This window comes from Bos grunniens, chromosome 17, assembly GCF_055505025.1.
Source record: "Bos grunniens cultivar Pamir isolate PY7600 chromosome 17, Bosgru_T2T1.0, whole genome shotgun sequence".
Lineage (NCBI taxonomy): Eukaryota > Metazoa > Chordata > Mammalia > Artiodactyla > Bovidae > Bos > Bos grunniens.
In genome coordinates, this window is record NC_141181.1 from 64,988,264 (window position 1) to 65,007,954 (window position 19,691).

General features: G+C 49.6%; 1 protein-coding gene, 1 long non-coding RNA gene and 1 pseudogene across 9 annotated transcripts in view; 2 read left to right on the top strand and 1 right to left on the bottom strand.

Annotated features, from left to right (window-relative positions):
* The window catches only part of CMKLR1 (chemerin chemokine-like receptor 1), a 42,164-nt gene extending 39,257 nt beyond the window's left edge, over positions 1-2,907 (top strand). For all 8 annotated transcript variants that reach the window (XM_086348489.1, XM_086348487.1, XM_086348493.1 and 5 more), the window contains one exon: positions 817-2,907. In XM_086348489.1, coding sequence (XP_086204615.1) covers positions 820-1,908 — 1,089 coding nt within the window. In that variant the 5' untranslated portion in view covers positions 817-819 and the 3' untranslated portion in view covers positions 1,909-2,907. The remainder of the gene's footprint in view (positions 1-816) is intronic.
* A 157-nt stretch (positions 2,908-3,064) lies between these two features.
* LOC147355657 (uncharacterized) lies at positions 3,065-4,850 on the top strand (annotated as a pseudogene).
* An 8,449-nt stretch (positions 4,851-13,299) lies between these two features.
* On the bottom strand, positions 13,300-15,632 carry LOC147355658 (uncharacterized). Its single transcript, XR_015144706.1, has 2 exons — positions 15,566-15,632; positions 13,300-13,512 (listed from the first exon to the last, which is right to left on the bottom strand). It is a non-coding gene; the product is annotated as an uncharacterized LOC147355658 (long non-coding RNA).
* Between the last annotated feature and the right edge of the window lie 4,059 nt (positions 15,633-19,691).

The window sequence follows — 19,691 nt, forward strand, 5'->3', positions numbered from 1 at the left end:
AAAAACACTGTGGCGTCAGCGTCTGCCCTGACTCATGGACTGCCTCTTCCCAGCTTTGTGCTCTTGGGCATGTGACTTAAGCTCTCTGTGCCTCAGTTTCCTCGTCTGTAAAATGGGGTTTGTAACCACTTCACTGAGTTGTTATGAGGATGAAAGGACTTTGCATACATCAACCGTTTAGAATAGTACCCGGTATATAGGAGGTGCCTGCGAGCTGTTTGTCAAAAATAGCAAAGCCAGGGAGGACACTGTTGGTCTCGCTGGTGGTGGTCAACTCTTCAGTCCAGTTATACATTTCGCTGGTTATAGCTCCCTGTGGTAGATAAATCAGTGCACACATCAACCCAAACGCTTCACCCAGTGCTTTAAAGGCACAATGGTTTTGTTTGTTTATTGTTCACTCCTCCCCAACAAACGCCAGTAGCCCTTTGTTTTTTTAGAATTTATTCATTTTGGCTGTGCTGAGTCTTCGTTGCTGTGTGGGCTTTTCTCTAGTTGCGGCGAGTGGGAGCTCCTCCCTGTTTTGGCGCACAGGTTTCTCGTGGTGGTGGCTTCTCACAGGCTCACAGGCGCACGGGCCTCAGTAACCAGGGCTTGCAGGCTCGGTAGTGGCAGCGCTCGGGTTCTAGAGCACAGTCTCAATAGTTGTGGTGAACGGGCTTAGGTGCTCCTCCGCACGTGTAATCTTCCGCGATCTGCGATCGAACCCACGTCTCTGGCATCGGCAGGCAGATTCATTGCTGCTGAGCCACCAGGGAAACCCTTTAAAGCCAGTTCTAATCAAAGTTCCCTCACGCCCCCTGTCTCCCCTGGCAGAGAATGGAGGCTGAGGATTACAACGCCTCCTACGAGGACTACCCCGATGACGTGGACCCCATCGTGGTTCTGGAGGAGTTATCCCCCGTGGAAGGCAGAGTGGTCAGGATCCTTCTGGTGGCGGTCTACAGCATCATCTGCCTCCTCGGGATCCTGGGCAACGGCTTGGTGATCGTCATGATCACGTGCAAGATGAAGAGGACGGTGAATACCGTCTGGTTCCTCAACCTGGCGGTGGCCGACTTCCTGTTCAACGTCTTCCTCCCCGTCCACATCGCCTACGCCGCCCTGGACTACCACTGGGTGTTCGGGACGGCCATGTGCAAGATCAGCAACTTCCTGCTCATCCACAACATGTTCACCAGCGTCTTCCTGCTGACCGTCATCAGCTTCGACCGCTGCGTCTCCGTGCTCCTCCCCGTCTGGTCCCAGAACCACCGCAGCGTCCGGCTTGCTTACACGGCCTGCCTGGTCATCTGGGTCCTGGCTTTTTTCTTGAGTTCCCCGTCCCTCGTCTTCCGGGACACGGCCCGCCTGCACGGGAAGATATCCTGCTTTAACAACTTCAGCCTGTCGGCCGCCGTCTCTTCGCCGTGGCCGGCTCACCCCCAGGTGGACCCGGTGGGCTCCAGCCGGCACAAGGTGGTGACCATCACGCGCTTCCTCTGTGGCTTCCTGGTGCCGGGTCTCATCACCACCGCCTGCTACCTCACCATCGTCTACAAGCTGCAGCGCAGCCGCCTGGCCAAGACCAAGAAGCCCTTCAAGATCATCCTGACCATCATTGTCACCTTCTTCCTCTGCTGGTGCCCCTACCACGCCTTCTACCTCCTGGAGCTCCGTCGTGGCTCCGTGCCTCCCTCCGTCTTCAGCCTGGGCGTGCCCCTGGCCACTGCCATCGCCATCGCCAACAGCTGCATGAACCCCATTCTGTACGTCTTCATGGGTCAGGACTTCAAGAAGTTCAGGGTGGCCCTCTTCTCCCGTCTGGTCAATGCCCTAAGTGAGGACACAGGCCATTCCTCCTACCCCAGTCACAGGAGCTTTACCAAGATGTCATCCATGAACGAGAGGGAGACTGGCATGCTCTGAGCCTCGCCCGGAAATCCCCCAGTGGATGCTCCCAACCTTGGAGGAGGCTCAAAGCTACAGCTTCTTGAGACCATGGCAGGAACCCTACCCACACCCCCCACAGTGGACACTCCCAACCTTGGAGACTCAAAGCTATGCCTTCTGGACACCACAACAGGAACCTCTTGGGCAACACACAGATGCCCACTGTATTTTACGTGGGGCTGAGCAGTGTTTTTGAGCTGGGAATCCAGGGTTTGGAATGCCTTTCCTCCAGGGGCGTGGTGGGCACAGCATGCTGCAGTGCTCAGGCTTGGACCAGTATCCTGTACATCTTCGGAGACTTGCCTTGACCAACACAAAGGAAAAAAGGGAAAATTTTCTAAAGCACTGCCATGAACTAGGATGGGCATAAGACAGAGGGATTCAGTTACCTACCTGAGCACTTTCCAGGCATGACACAAACAGTTTGCAAGGTCCATTTCTGGTGTGAGGAGAGGAGATCAGAGCCAAGCCAGTGTGATGTAGATCACGCTTCGCCACAGAGCCCTATATTAATAGCTGGCCAGAAATCCTGCTCTGAAGCCATTCTTCGGGTCTAGGGTGTGTTGGAATGTACACACCTTTTCCAGGTCACCTGGGAAGAGAAGGTGACATATGAGCACAGAAACTCCTGGGACCATGCATTTGACTTTCAGATCAGCTGGAAAGATAGACAACAGGTCCTGAGGAGGGCATGGGGCTTTTTAACAGGGGCAAGAGAAGCAGGGCTACAGCTGCTACAGGGCTACTTGGGTCTTGTGGGGGAAGGAATGGAGAAAGAAAAGACCTTTCAGAGGGCGTGTGACAGGAAACAGCTCACCCTAGAACCCTCCAGGGCAATGTTGTGTTGAGGGTGGGGTCATACTGCCAGCACCTTGCCCAAGCCCTGTCCTCACTTTGTATTTGTTCCCCTGGGGCTGGTTTGAGGTGGGCAACCCCCTACTCACTCCATCACAGCAATTCCTCCCTCTTTCCTGATCCACTGACTGGCTGGTGATGCTCCGGGGCAGGGGGTGGATGGTGGGTAGGGGGTGGGGGGTGGGATCTCTTCTTTCTCAACTTCCTCAGAGCCTTGCTGGAGGCTAGCCCAAAATCAGATGCAGGAAGCAACCTGGGAGCACCTCAAGGACTAAAGATGCCTCCGAGGGCTCAGTCCCTCCAGAAGCAGAATCTGGAGCCTGGCTCTTTGGACTGTGCTCCTGAGATGCAGGGCCTGGGGGTGGGGGGGTGGGGCGGGCCCAGCAGGAGGTGGTGGTGCCCTGGGCCCAGGACTCCTCCTGTGGGCAGTCACACTGTCTTTTCTGCGGCTGTGCTGTACTGTCAGCATCCCACTTACAAATGACAAAGTGATGCTCAGATTGGGGAAGTTACCCAGCGTCACACAGCCAGCCGCGGGGCAGAATCTCCAGAAAAGAACAGAGCTGTTCTGTCATGGAGAATGCCTCTGCGGAGAATATTCTACACTGTCCTGGTAACCTACATTTATTTAGCACGTCTATGTTAAGCACTTTACATGTGTATCTCATTTATCCCTCATGGCAGCCAGGCCCGAATTAGGTACAATTACACTTCCCTTTTATGCATGAGGCTTCTGGGGCCCAAGGATGCCCAGCTGGTCTCTGTTAGGAGTCTGGACTTGAACCTAGGTCTGTCTGGCTCAAAGAAGGCCGCAGAGGCTTAGGGTTTTGAGCATTCATATATGCATATCCCTCAGCAGATTCATGTTAACATCTTAAGGGCTTTAAAGGCAGCTATGCAAATAGTTTTCAAAACTGATCCAAAGTGGCAGAGAAAATGTACTTGGCTCCCAGCTCCCTTGGTACCCATCCACACCCACCCACCCTGGCTCCCACCTCTTGTGTCCACACACACCGCTCCCCACCACCCCGCCCCACCCCACCCAGCTCTCCAGGGAGGACGGCGGGGAGGGAGGCCTGGAGGGAGGACCTTTTGGCCTCCGAGTGTCTGTATTCCATTCTCTTCCAAGTTTCTTTGTTGTGAAGCCACTTCTCCAACAAGATGCAATGAACAGATGTAACGTCTACACGGCGCCGGGCGAGTTCCCGAGGCCACGGGCTGTTTGGAATCGTACCTCATTTAGAGACAAACTGTTCCTTCACTCTGTTGGGTCATTGTGCTTGTGAAAGGCAGCTCTGAGTTGACCCTACTGGGGGCCTCCAGTTGCTTCAAGCAGTCTGAACTTAGCTTGAGCGAAGGGAGCTTTCAATATTGCCCAGAGGCCCCTGTCACCCACCCCCCACCCACCCAACTTCACAGGTGAAGAATCCAGGGCATGAGATGGAGTGAGGGGGGTTCCAGGCCCCAGAGGCAGTCACAAGCCACTTGGGGAGGACCACACTATTTGCCAGGGCTCAGTTTCTTGTTCCTTTTGGGCTGCGTGCAGGCCAGCCCAGGCCGGGGGAGCCAGGAAATCATTTTGTCTTTGGAAAAGCTGATGAACAGGAGCAAAATGAAAACCAGCTGTTTTCCTCCTTGGAGCCAGGCCTCACTCTTTCTGGCTGCCCCACCAGTCTTCCTGTTCTGACCGTCAAATGCTTAAGTGCAGCTGTGACAACCTTTTCAGTCTTGTCCCTACAGCTTCTTCTGAGGGTCCCCCCGGGTCGCACGCTCAAAGGCCCTGTGTTTCACACAGCACGTTCACCTGAATTACTCCACAGGCGGCTAACACGGCGCTGTGCGCCCGAGAGCCCTCCCTCCGGGGCCAGGACCCGCCAATGGGTCCTGCAGCGTTGCCTCCTAGGTGGGGAGGGGCGGGGTGGAGGGGGCACGGGGCTGTGGGCAGAGGGACCAAAAGAGAAGATGCTGTTTGAGGGCAGGGGGAGAGGGAGGGAGGAGAGAAGTGAGAAGGAGAACAATGATGAAGAAAAGGGATCTGGCATTTATTAAACATCTACCATGTATCCGGCCCAGAATCTCATCAAAGCCTCAAAAACGACCCTGTGAGAAGAGGACCATCAGACCCGAGTTGGGGATGCGGAAAAGGAGGTTTGGCCTGTGGACCCCACTTGATGAGAGTCACATAGTAGTAAATGGAACTGGGTCCACTGCCCGAAGAGAGTTCCCAGCTTCTTCAGCTTTTGGGAGGATGGAGAGGGAGGGGGAGGGAGAGAGAAGGAAGAGGAACAAGGAGGGAGGGTCTCAGAAAGGGAGTCAGACCCGGGCGCTGGCAGAGGGAGGAGTTTGCCTTAAGCTGGACCCCAGGGTCAGCCTGGAGAGCAGAGCCCCGGATGGATGGGAGAAGAGAGAATCCAATCATGAGAGCCTTGAGGGCCATTCAGGCTCATCCCCACCAAGTCCTCCCCGTTTCACAGAGGAGGGAGCTGAGGTTGCAAGAGCTGCCCTTGGAGAAATCTGCAAAAGGAGATGTGTTAGTTTGGATGGTGTGATCAGTGGTTTCCCAGCTCCTGGTCCTGGCCTTCCTCTCATTCTTTCTTCCCTGACATGCTTTGGTACTCTGGCTTTGGAGAGCTGCTGCTGGGGCTGCTATCCAGGACAAGGGGGAATCGGGAGGCAGCTCGTCCAACTGCGAAATAATTCAGTAGGGGATTTGCTTGCTTCCTCTCTGAAGACAATGTTTCTCTTGAATAAACAGACCGAAGCAAGCGTGAGGACTCTCATTGCTGGAGGGTCCTGCCCCTTGCCTCCCCCACCCACCTCATGGAATGCCAGCTGAGGCTCAGAGAGGTGAAGTGTGCTGTCCAGAGTTGCACAGCTATGTTGTGAGATGGCAAGAGAACTCCTGCAACTCCCAATCTCCCATTTCCCAAATTTTGGACCACAAGAAATCCGTATCTTGAAAAAATTCCCTCCACTCATGTGATTTTTCTAAGCACCAAGGATACAAGACAGGTAGTGGCTTACCCAAGACAACACAGCCAGCCGCGGCAGAAAGGGGACTACAAACTAGGACTCCTTGCAAGTCCGTGCATTGGCCCACCCAAGGACAGACATTCTCATCTGCACATTCATCCAGCCATCCTTTCATGCACCCATCCATTTCCATAAGCATCTGTGTGTAAGTCCACCCGTTCACCTGCTCCACAAGCATCTGCCTAATACCCCTCTTTGCTGGGCCTTGGGGTCAACACTAGGGGTGTGGGCATGGTCAGGACAGACACAGTCTCCATCCTCTTAGCTCATTCATTGGACAGCGGTGCCAGCCAATTAAAAAAAAAATACCCCAAACAGAAAACAGTCATAGTAAGGGTCACCCACATATTATAGACAGATGTGACCCTGGCCAAGGCCAAGAAACTTCCCCAGGGTGGTACATGTGTGCTCAGTCATGTCTGACTCTTTTTGACCCCATGGACTGTAATCTGCCAGGCTCCTCTGTGGGAATTCTTCAGGAAAGAATACTGGAGTGTGGGTTGCCATTTCTCCTTCCGGGGGATCTTCCCCACCCAGGGATCGAACCCACGTCTCCTGCATTGGCTACTGCTGAGCCCCCGGGGAAGAGACTCCTGAGATTTGAAGCATGGATAGGCACTGACCCAGTGGGGAGGTGCTGGAGAGGGTGCTGCAGGTGGAGGAAATGGCACTGATGTGGGAGGGACAGGGTGACTTTGGGGGATTGAAAAGGGGGTAAGGGATGCAGCCAAGTGAGTACAATGAGCATCGGCCAGGTAGGATGGAGAGGAGGCAGGGCCAGACTGTGGGACTGGGGGGTGGGAAGGGGAAGCCATATGTAAAGGGGTGACTCAGATCCATCTATTAAAAGGATGTTTGGGACCTCCCTGGGGTTCCAGTAGTTACGACTTGGTGCTTCCAATGCAGGGGTGTGGGTTCCATCCCTGGTCTGGAACTAAAATCTCATATGCCACGTGGTGCGACCCCCAACCCCCAAAAAAGGATTAAAGGATGCCTGATGCCTAGGGCTGCTCTGGAGGACTAGTTAGAGAGGGGCAGGAGGGGAAGCCGGAGGCTGCTACCACATCCAGGTGAATGCCCTGGTGCCTGGACTGTGGGAGCCAAGGTGGAGCCTGAGAGAAGCGGACTACTCCACAGATAGTTAAAAGCTGCCCAAGCTTTCTCTGGGGAGTGGTTAGTCGGAAACCAACCCAGAGCTCATTTCAGCTGCACAGAGGCCTTGGTGTGTTGCTTTATTGATGGAAATTAATTGTAAATATTATTCAAATTTGCCTCCCAATGCACAATTATATTTCTCAGGGGAGCCCTCTGAGCACATAATAAAGCCCTATAAATAATACATATATTAACCTAAGAGGAATGGAGGCATATTAATGTAGCAATTGTAGGTGGTGGCTGCGGGGTATTTAACAGACTAGATGCCAAGCACTTGAACTTGGGGTTTAACCTCGAGGTCACCTAGAATCCTCCAGGCACCCACCACGCACTTTCCTCTCATCATTTCACTGAATCCTTACAGAGATCTTTGTGGTAAGGGCCATTTCCATCTCCATCTACAGATGAGGAAATTGAGGTTCAGAGAGGTGAAGTGACTTGCCCAGTGTCACTCAGCTAGTAAGTGATAGAGCCAGAATTCAAACCCCAGTCTCTTTGACACCAAAGCAACTTGTAAATAACAAATTGTCCTCTGAAGAGACTCCTCCCTGGAGAAGGACGATAAGCATATGATACTTCTCCAGTGTCAGATTTTGAGGAGGTGAGAGAGGAATCTGAGCAGTTGCTTTTTCGTTTGGCGGAAGAAAATGTTGTCTGGGTGGACTTGTCACTTCCTCTTGACCCTGAGAATCTTAGGGTTGCTGAGTTTGCAGGAAACTCAGCTTCATCAGGTTCACAGCTCCCCATCCCCCCAATTTGCGGATGGTGAAACTGAGGCTTCTTTGTAATAAGACTGGAGACCTCCTGTCTTACCCACTGCCAAGAGATGAGATATGCATGAAAATGCTTACATGAGTCGCTTTTAAATCACCATCATTCTAGAGACCTGGGTCTTCACCAAGCCGCCCTCTTCACTTCTTGGTCTGTTGACAAGGGCTTTGGTGCTGCTCTGCCCTGAAGGACCCCTGCCTAGGATCTGGGAGGTCACTTGGAGTTTCCAGTGAGTCTTCCTTCCTTGGGGAGGTAGGAGATCTTAGAAAAACCTGGTACAGGGCAGAGACGTGCTGTGCTTGGGGCATAAACTGTACCCTTCAAAATTGTCCTGGATGTAGGTGAGAGGGCTTCCCAGGTGGCGCTAGTGATAAAGAACCCACCTGCCAATGCAGAAGACATAAGAGACCCAAGTTCGATCCCTGGGTTGGGAAGATCCCACAGGAAGGCATGGAAACCCACTCCAGCACTCTTGCCTGGAGAATCCCATGGACAGAGGAGCCTAGTGGGCTACAGTCCATGGGGTCACAAAGAGTCAAACACGACCGAAGTGACTGAGCACACACGCAGGTAGGTGAGAGAGGTTCTCTTTCTTGATCCAGGTGGTGGTTCCATGGTTGTCTTCATATGAAAAACTCGTTTATCTGTACATGTAAGATTAATGCACTTCACAAGTACACTGCACTTCATTATGTCTCAATTAAAGGTATTTTAAAAAATAAAAAAAAATTCATGGCACCTGGAGGAATACCTTCCCACTTGCATTGGCACCCTGGGCAGACCCAGATCTGGGGGCTTCCCTCTGATTCAGGGAAGCAACTCAGAGAGGGGTGGTTCTGAAGGGGTCCATCCGAAGAGGCAGCATCTCAGGAAGGACTGAGCCCTTCCCACTCTGCCCTCGGACTCAAAGGGCCTTTGATGGTTAAGACCCAGGATCACATGGGCTCGGGAGTCAGACTGCCTGGGCTGGAACCCCAGCTCTATCATTTACATCAGCTAAGGTTAGGGCTAGGGTTAAGGCTCTATGACTGTGAGCAAGCTATTCAACATCTCCAAAGCCTCAGTTTTCTCATCTGTACAATGGGTATAGTAAAGACCTGCAGCTCACAGGGTTGCCATGGAGATTAAAGGAGATGTGAAATTTAAGCATTCAGCAGATGCTGGGCTCACATGCCCTGCCCTCTCTCAGCAGACATGCATCTACCCCATCACTGGTTTCCCTATTTCCAGCCTTGCCCCCCAACAACTCACTCTCCACAAAGCAGCTAGAGTGAGCATCTATCTGGTACAAAGTACAGCAATCCAAAACCTTCACTGTGACTTACAAGGCCCTAGAGGACTGACATCACCTCCTCCATCTTTATCTCATGATGCTCCCCAGCCAGGCATTCCTCTTTGTCTCCCCAGAACAACACAACATCAAGAGTGGCAACAACACTAACACATCTGAGACTGTTCCCACCTCAGGACTTCGAGTTTGCTATTCTAGGACCTCTGTTTGCATGACTGGTTCCTCCGCTTCCTCCAGGTCTCAGCTCCAGTGTCGCCTCCTGAGACAGGCCCTTCCTGACCCCTCCCCTGACTTAATGTAGCCTCCCCCTCCCCACTCACTGTCCATCAGATCTCTTGTTTCTTTTTCACCATAGTACTTCCCGTCATCTGGAATAATTTGATTTATTTCTTTGTTTAGTTGCCTTAAGACTGTCTGTCCAGGGACTACCTCTTGCTCACCTCGGTACCTCCAGCACCCAGAAGTGCTTCATACAGAAAAAGTTCTCACCGTATCATGTTGAACGAATGAAAAAAAATAACCATCAGCTGATGTTATTTTTGTCATCATTATCATCTAATTCATGATGATGTATTAATCTAAATTTAATTCATCATCTAAATCATGATTACCTCATTTCCAAAGTATTTTCACATTTTTTCTCATACTGGTGGAACTTGGAAAGGGTAGGGCTATCCCCCATTTCACAGACATGGAAACCGAGGCCCCAGGTTCAGAAGTGGAGTAACCACAATTCTTTCTCTTGTACCTTTAGGAGCAGTCACAAGCGAAGGAGGGAGGCTACCATTAAGTGCGTCTACCACCCCTGGCCTTTGCGCTTCCCCTTTGATTAATTGCAGCCTGAAAATAAAGGATGCAGATGCCTCCCTCCTCCTCCTTCCCCTCCTTCTATTGTTTTGTAGTTCTTTTCCGGTCCAGGACTAGGTTAAGGGTTTGGCTGGCATGACTGTGACCACAAACTTCCTGTGTTTATCCTGCCACTCAGAAATCATGGATGGAGCGGTCAACTGGGCTCAAGGTCTGTGTTGGGCACTGGGTGATGCTACGGCAGAAAGCACAGCGGCATGATTAGTCCCCGATGCCCAAGGATCCCTGGAGTCCAAATGCCTAGCTTTGGGAGAGATGGATTCCAGATGATCTTTTCCCAGGCTTCCATCACACAGATGTGTGACACCTATGGAGTAAACATCCAGATAATCGAAGGAATTTCCGGTTGACTCCCAGAGGCTGGCGCCACAGAGCAGGGACTCACACAGGGTGGTGGGAAAGGGGGGCTATTGGCCGTGGCTGGTGGCTAGTAACAGCCTAGGAGCCCCTGGTTCATGGCAGGGAGTTTACGATGGTCAGGGCCCAGTGCTTTACTGGGAAGAACTGACTCATGATGGGATTTTAGGCAATTCCACATCCATCATCCCATGCCATCCTCATTAGAAGCCTGAAGCGTAAAAGCATCTTAACTTTGGAGATGAAGAAGTTGAAACTCAAAGAGGTCAACTTTCGCAGAACCACAGGGTACTTATTGCCATCTGGAATAATTTTATTTATTTCTGTGTTTAACTGCCTTAAGGCTGTTCCCCGCCTGGGTGGTGAGCTCCATCAGGCCACAAACTGTGTTCATCTTGCTTACCTCCAGCAGCAGAGCAGTGCCTAGCACAGAAGAAGTGCTCATGATATTTGGTGGAATGAATGAAGAAATAAGTGCAGACTGATGTTAAGTTTATCATTGTCGCCATTGAGTTTTATGACAATGACTATTACAATTCACTGTTTCAAATTTATTTTACCTTTTTTCTATATTGATTACACTGTGAAGCTGCATTGATTTTTATTGAGCACCTACACTGTGCTGGGCTTTGGAGATGTGAGAGCAGTCACTCTCTTCATTCTCCTGAATCTTACAACATGTTAGCATGGAGAAGAGCTGGAGCTTGAACCCACATCTGTACAGCTTGCTTTTTTATTAGGTAGGCTGTTTCTTGTTTCAACAAAGGAGTGCTTTGTCACTCAGTTGTGTCTGGCTCTTTGAGACCCCATGGACTGCAGCCCACCAGCCTCCTCTTTCCATGGGGATTCTCCAGGCAAGAATACTGGAGTGGGTTGCCGTGCCCTCCTCCAGGGGATCTTCCCAACCCAGGGATCAAACCCAGGTCTCCCGCATTGCAGACTGAGCCACCAGGGAAGCCTCAGTAAAGGAGGGATGAAGAAATTAGTTCAAAAGGGAGAGAAAGGCTTTCTGTTGTAAAGCAGTGAAACTCTCAGGGGTTAGAGAGAGAAGCCTCATGTCTTGGCTGGGGTTGCTGACCTGGGATTGATTCTGGGGACCAGGGTGCAGCTGTCAGTGGCTGCTCCCCCATCTCTGACTCTTCAAAATAGGGGAGTGATCTGATCCAATATTCCTTCCCACCCTTGAAAGAGCAGCCGGAGGTGGCACTGCTCCGCCCAAACGAAAGGTGTGCTAAAAGTGGGATTGCAGGAACCCCGAAGGTCAGTGGAATAAGAACGTGGATATGGAGGCACCCTGCTCCATCTGGGGAATCCCAAATGGGGGTTCCACACTCCCCTACCAGGCTCACCACTGGGGCGATGGGTTTTCAGCTTGGAATCTTCAATGCCACCCATTTCTGGTTCCTAGATTTCCCAGTTGTGTCACTTGCTTGTAAACCTCCTCCTGGTCCGCTGGCCACAGCAGCTTCAAGGATGCAGATAGTTCTATGGAAATGGCTTGCTCACACTTAACATGTCAAAGCTGACACGACCGTATGGTCAGTCTAGTTGAGTCAGTTCCCTGTATCCCTGTTGGGAAACGAGTCCCACAGTTCATTGGAGGTGAGCTATGACAATAATTAGATGCCCCCACGCCCAGCTCCACTGTTCTTTGCTCTTCAATGTGCATATACATCCCCTTCAATGGCTCTGTCTTTCTTTCTCTAACATTTTCGCTCAAACGTATCAATCTGTGTCAATCACATATCGCTCCTTAGGGCATTCATTGCTGAGTTTCTTGTGTAGCAGACCTAGTAGAGGAGAACCACAGTTTATTTAGCCAAGTTCTATTGAGAGGCCTGCAGAGTGTTTCCTTTCTAGAAGCATCATTGGTGCCATTGTTTTTGTAACTCCCTGATGGGTTCTCCCCAGAGAAGCTAAGTACAGCCTAGCTTCTAAAGCCTGACCCTCAAGCCCAGGGAAGACTACAGATCTGGCTAATCTGAGCCTTCTGCACACCAGTACCCCACTTCGGGTCCCTGCCCCAACCCTTCCCTTGAGGGAGAAGGAAGTGCTCTTTAAAGCTTTAGGAAGAGGTCACCCAGCTCAGGAAAATGAGGCGGGTACAGCGGGCAGTATTCACACACACAGCCTTTGGAATCAGGCCAGGTGGACTGGGCAAATAACATTTCCTCTCTGAAACTTGGCTTCCCCATCCCTAAGCCTGGGAGAGTAGGAAACACGCCTTGTAGGGTTGCATGAGGATTCGATAAAATCATCCGTGTCAAGAGCTTATCAGAGCATCTGGAAAATATTACACATCCCTAAAGTTGCTAGCTCTCACTGTGGTAATGTTTTATTCCATTTTTCCCCCCTTTTACTGGAGCTACAAGACTGCAACTTGCTTTGTTATCTCTGGGGGCCGTGCCTAATCCACGCTATTGTTTCAGGAGGCTGCACAAATCTGCTTAAATTATGTATTGGGGTTGCACGTTGAATGCTTGCTGCAATTTGAGTGTGTGAAGAAAATGTAATTGCTTTGTCTGTAGCTGATCTGGTCTTCCTTACGACTTCCATTCCAACTTCTCCCACCCCCCAGCACTGGCAGAAAACAAAACAAAAGCACAATTAAGTTTTACCCGTGCTGTGGTTTGAAGTGTGCCCCCCACATTCCTGTGTTGAACTCCTGACCCCCAGTACTTTAAAATGTGACCTGCTTTGGGAACAGAGCTTTCACAGAGGTGAGAAAGTTAAAACCAGGTCATCGGGGTGGGGCCTGATCCAGTTTGACTGGTGTCCTCATAGAAAGGGGGAAGTTTGAACACAGATACGTACAGAGAAAAGACGACATGGAGAGACACAGGGGGAATCGGCCACATGCAAGCCAAGGAGAGAGGCGTGGGGAAGACCCTCCCCTCCAGGCTCTCTGCAGGAACCAGCCCTGCTGACACCTTGATCCTGGACTTCCAGCCCCCAGAATTGTGAGACAGCGTTTTTCCATGTTTAAGCTGCACGATCTGTGGTACTTTGTTACAGAGGCTCTAGCAAACTAATCTAACTCTGTTTTGACATTTTAGTCCAAACGATCTTCATACAGGCTCCGGAGGTTAAGTGTCCTCTTGCTTGTCTCCTGTGGTGGTTTCGGGCCTGTGGGGGGTAGGGCTTGGTCTGATGGTCCCAGGGGAGCATGGGGGAGTCCGGAGTTCCTGAGGGTTCTCTGCTGCAGTGCGTGTGAAGGAATGTCTCCACTTGCCCTGGTCCTGCATGTGTGCCTGTAAGACCATGGAAAGAGGATTTGCTCTGGGCTTGGGTGATCAGTTTCCTGCCCTGGCTCCCCCAAATATAACCCCCAGCACCCCTACTCTGCCCTCCTCCCAGGTGGGACTGAGATGAAGCATCCTAGCTTGCGAGAAGGTTACTGCCCCTGCCACATATCCACAGCACATGAGAACCGAGGGCGTCGAGAAATCCAGCGAGACCAGGCTGCGATCTGGAGGCCACCCCCTGTCCCCTGTGGGCCTGGGGCAAAGCTGCAAGGAGGAAGCAAGCCAGTACCTGGGCAGTTCTCTCGCCTGTACCCCCTCCCCTTCTTCTGCCTCCTGGTTCTTGAAAAGCAGTAGCTTTTCTTTCCCTCTCCCTGTGCTCTATTCTCCTATTATCCAGTGGTAAGCCTTGGAGTTGTTGCAGGAAGTGGGTCTGCTGCTTGCCCTGGCAGAATCCAGGAGCTGGGCTTTCTTTTGTGCTAAAAAGAGAGAATAAAGGAAGGTGGGAAATCCTCCCTCAAGACAGCAGCCTGCCTTTAGTCCACAATCCGGCTGCAAATCGCATTGCACACATCAGAGCAGATATCGCATCATTCCTCCTCTTATGTAACTGGTCCAGCCCTCCTCCCATGCACACAGACTCCTGGGGCTGACTGGACAAAGACCTTGTATTTGCAGCACTAGTTAAAAAAGCTCCTTCATCATTTGCAGAAGAGCCATCTATTACCAACACTTCTAACCCCTCCCACCCCCACTGCACCACACAGCGTGGCATGCAGAATCTTAATTCCCCAACCAAGGATGGAACCCGTGCCCCAGGAAGTCCTGCAGTGGAAGTGCAGAGTCCTAACCACTGGACTGCCAGGGAATTCCCCCTTCTTGACTGTATCTGCCGCTCCCAACGGTGTTTGGGTCTTAAGAATCAGAGTGAAAAAGTCATAACGATCACTATTAAGATCATGACTAACAATCTTCAGCAGTTAATGACAATTATTCTACATTTCACATTTGCAGGAGGAATGCAGGCTCACAGGGGCAAAGTCTCTTGCCCAAGGTGATTGGGCTGTGAAGAGGATGTAGTGATTGGAAGCTGAACCCCCTTCCCCCCTACTCTGGTCTAACTTCCAGCTGTTTATCCTTGCACTATGAGGACTGCATCCTTGCAGCCCAGGAGGGTTTGGCATTGCTGTAATCAATGCACAGTCGTACATGGTTTTTCTGCCCACTTAGGTGGAATTGCTTCCCAGATTTCTGAGACCTGGGAATCAGCCAGTGACAGGGCTGGGAAAGCTCTGCGGAGAGGACGGTGCTTCGTGAGGTCACCTAGGGCTCCTAATGCATCTGTAATAGGATTAACACTGCCCGGAACCCTGGGCGTCTGTTCTCCCTTCCTGTGCTGTGTCCCCTGGGTCAGAGGGTTGCCAGGGATTAGAAACCCAGCCTGCATTTTTGGAGACCACAAGAACAGATGCTCAAGACACTCTCCCCAGTGTCTTGTGTGAAGTGCTGTTTGCAGGCTGTCATTCTGCCTTCAAGGGGGCTTTCACCTGCCCGGCCTCGCTGCACCCTAAATGTTCACTGGAATAGGGTGACGAGCCCTGCTTTTAATGAGGAGAAACTAGGTGCTCAGAGAGGTTAAGACATGTGCCCAATCAACACAGCTAAGGAATGGCAGTGCCAAGAGGCTGGGACACGGAGGCTGCCAAGCTCTTGTGCTCGGCAACAAATTTTTTTTTTTTTTTTTAACCATTTTGAAAGTCTTTATGGAATTGGTTGCAATACTGTTTCTGTTTTGGTTTTTTGGCCATGATGCATGTGGGATCTTTGCTCCCTGACCAGGGATTGAACCCTCATTCCCCGCATTGTTAGGCAAAGTCTTATCCACTCGACCACCAGGGAAGTTCCCTCAGCATCAAACTTGATGACCCTGGCCACCAAGTGCCCTCTACACTTCATGCCTCAGTGTTTTGGGCTTTGCTTTCATGTGCAAAGTGGAGCGGCACTGCAGGTTATGAAATGAAGTGCTAAATCCGAAGGCAAGAGACTCGTGCTGGAGTCATACCACTGTTACGGGGTCTCTGTGTAACTTTGACAGTCATGCTCCCTTTCTGGGTCTCAGCCTTCCTTTCTGAAAAAACAGGGAAAGGGAAGGAGATGGGTTTTGACAAGTGTGAACTTATCAGAAGTTAGCATATAACAAGCACCTACTATGTACCAGTTACTTAAGACACACATCACTTCATCGACTCCTCCCCAAACTAGCATGGCTGCATACATTTTCTGCTCTGCATGTGTGCTCGGAGTCCGACTCTTTGCAACCCCATGGGCTGTAGCCCACCAGACCCCTCTGTCCATGGAATTTCCCAGGCAAGAATACTGGAGTGGGTTACCATTTCCTACTCCAGGGGGTCTCCCTGACTCAGTGAGAGAACTTGAATCTTTGGGGTCTCCTGCATTGGCAGGTGGGTTCTTTATCACTAGCACCACCTGGTTAGGGATGTGTAAACTCAGGGTCTGTGTGTTTCCAGAGCCTTGCTCCTGGCCAGACAACCTGGAAGGACCCTTTAAGCTCTGACATTCCAAGATTCCAGGGAGAGGGTTTAGACAGATCAGGACACAAATTCTGCCTTTGTCACTTCCCAATCGTGGGACATTCTGGACAACTTATTTCACCTCTCTGAGCCTCAGTTCATCTACAAAATGGGTCAACTCTGTCCACCCCTTGGACTTACTGAGATAATTGGATAAGGAAGTTTGGTGTGCTGCAGTCCATGAGGTTGCAAACAGATGGACACGACTTAGCAACTGAACACACACACACACAGATAATTAAATGATATAGTACACAAAAGTCCACCCTCCAGCACATGGTAGATGGTGAATCTTTTTGCCCTTTTCCTACCCACACTCATGGAATGTTGGAGAGGCTTCTAAGTGGGGATGTTGGAAGGTCTCTTCTCTCCCCAGCAAAAATCCTTTCCCTTCCTCCTTCCCTTCTGTTCTGCTCTACCACACTCAAGTTCCAGCAGCTGTGCTTAATTGGATTTAACTTAATAGTTTTATTGATGCCTTTTGGTTCGGGGGACGAAGAGGCCTCTGGGTAATTTGCACATTTTTAACAAACCCAATAAAGAGCTGATAAGCATAAACAAGTCCGTTTTAATTGGATTAAGGAGAGGCTTGGCATGGGGACTGCAAACCTCAGAGGAGGTGGAGAAAAAGAGGGCTCTTGGAGATTTCAGATTTTCTGCTTCCTTGGACCTCCAAAGTGCTCTGCACAAGGCGCTGGTTTCTTTCTGATCACCAGCATTCTGGAGTATTCATGTCCATGTCTTACTTGCTACATGGGATGGCAGCATCTTTCCCCTCACCTTCCTTCCCCACCTGCTGTCACTCTTCATATGACAAGTGGTTCAGCCCTCTGGGCCTTTGTTCTTAGATCCACCAAAGTTCAAGTCCTGGCCCTGACTCTTGCTTGTGTCTCTTGAACAATTAAGTGATCATCTAAGCCTCCACTTGCTCAGCTGTGAAAGGGGTTCATGGTGGTTTCTAAACCATAGGGTTAGTGTGAGAATCACATGCTGGGAAGTTGCCTGCTTCTGAATAGGTCCAGCAAAATGGCAGCCACTCATAGCAGGGGGAAGGACCACAGTCCTTGTTCTTATGGGGGCTCACATGTCCCTGAGTCAGATATTCTCATACTTTTTGTCTGAAGCAACCCCAGCTGATGGAGCAGGGAAGGGTTCTGTCATGTGAATCCTCTCACAAAACTTAAATATTCAAACAACTAAGCTCTTATACCAGCTTCCCAGGTGGCAAAGCAGTAAAGAATCTGCCTGCCAGTACAGGAGAGGCAAGAGGCATGGGTTGGATCCCTGGCTTGGGAAGATTCCCCTGGAGGAGGAAATGACAACACACTCCAGTATTCTTGCCTTGGAGAATTCCATGGACAGAGGAGCCTGGAGGACTTCAGGCCATGGGGTTAAAGAGTCAGATATGACTGAGCTCAAGCACTAAAAACTCCATTATACTCCTGGAGGGAGTACATAATGGTGTTGACTCTTTGGAAAAGGTTGGCAGTTTCTTTTATTAAACATATGTGTATCTTGTAACCTGGCAGCAATTCCACTCCTAGGTATCTGCTCAAGAGATTGAGAATGTTATACTCACACAAAGACCCACAAGTGAACATTTGTAGTACTGAATTGGTCAAAAAGTTCATTTGGGTTTTCTGTAACATCATATGGAAAAACCTGAGTGAACTTTTTGGCCAACCAAATAGCTTTATTGATAATAACCAAAAACTGGGAAGAAGTCAAATTGCTATCAATTGGTGAATAGGTTAAAAAAAAAAAAAGATGTGGTATGTCCATACAATGGAGTACTACTCAGCAGTGAAAAGGAACAAACTATTTATATATGCAACAACCAGGATAAATCTCAAAAGTCTTACATTAGCTAAAAGAACCAGATCGATATGATTCCATTTACATGAAATCCTGGAAAATTATGATAGAAAAAAGACTGGTGGTTGCTAGAGGCTATGGAGGCTATGGTGGTGGAGGAAAGGAATCAACTGCAAAAGGCATCAAAGAATTTTGGGGAGAAATGATAACATTCCAGGGCTTCCCAGGTGGCTCAGCGGACGCAGAAGATGCAGGTTCGATCCCTGGGTCAGGGAGATCCCCTGGGGGAGGGCATGGCAACCCATTCCAGTATTCTTGCCTAGAGAATCCCATGGACAGAGGTGCCTGGCGGGCTACAGTCCATAGGGTCACAAAGAGTCAGACGTGACTAACGGGACTGAGCACACACACATCATAATGTTCCGTAGCAACACGGTGAGGGTGGTGACATACCTGTGTACTGTGGCAGTTAAATTCCATCACATTGTATAAGTGAAACTGGCAAATTTTGTTATATGCAAAATATACTTCAATAAAGCTGATCAAAAAACAAAACATTGAGTTTTCCACAGCAGAGGAAATACTGACATGGACAACAATAATAATTAAATCCCCTACAGTGGGTCAGGCACTCCATATACACAGGTCTCATTTTCCAGATCAGAAAACCGATGCTCAAGAGCACAAACCTTCATTTCTTTTTTTTTTTTTTTTTTGTTAGGTTATTTATTTGACTTTTTTCTTGTTTCTTGAGGTGTGCCTGTATTGCTATGAACTTTCCCCTTAGGACTGCTTTTACCGTGTCCCACAGGTTTTGGGTTGTTGTGTTTTCATTTTCATTCGTTTCTATGCAAATTTTGATTTCTTTTTTGATTTCTTCTGTGATTTGTTGGTTATTCAGCAGCGTGTTGTTCAGCCTCCATATGTTGGAATTTTTAATAGTTTTTCTCCTGTAATTGAGATCTAATCTTACTGCATTGTGGTCAGAAAAGATGCTTGGAATGATTTCTATTTTTTTGAATTTACCAAGACTAGCTTTATGGCCCAGGATGTGATCTATCCTGGAGAAGGTTCCATGTACGCTTGAGAAAAAGGTGAAATTCATTGTTTTGGGATGAAATGTCCTATAGCTATCAATTAGGTCTAACTGGTCTATTGTATCATTTAAAGTTTGTGTTTCCTTGTTAATTTTCTGTTTAGTTGATCTACCCATAGGTGTGAGTGGGGTATTAAAGTCTCCCACTATTATTGTGTTATTGTTAATTTCTCCTTTCATACTTGTTAGCATTTGTCTTACATACTGCGGTGCTCCCATGTTGGGTGCATATATATTTATAATTGTTATATCTTCTTCTTGGATTGATCCTTTGATCATTATGTAGTGACCTTCTTTGTCTCTTTTCACAGCCTTTGTTTTAAAGTCTAATTTATCTGATACGAGTATTGTGACTCCTGCTTTCTTTTGGTCCCTATTTGCATGGAACAAACCTTCATTTCTAAGGCCGCACTCCTGGGAAGTGACGGAGCCCGGACTTGAACCTGGGAAGGTGAAGGTACTTCACGCAAGTTCTGAGACCTATGAGCTGGCCACCCTGTGGCTTGGGAATCTGGACGTTTGCTTGGGAAAGATGCAGTCCTAACACTCGTGGGGCTGCTGGTTTCTCCTTGGGGATTAGCTAACAATTATCGAATCCATGCATCTAATGAGGTAGAAAGCAACCTCTGATAACAATGATTAGTGCTGAAGCAGTGTTCTTTAACATTAGCTCGCTTTGAAGGCAT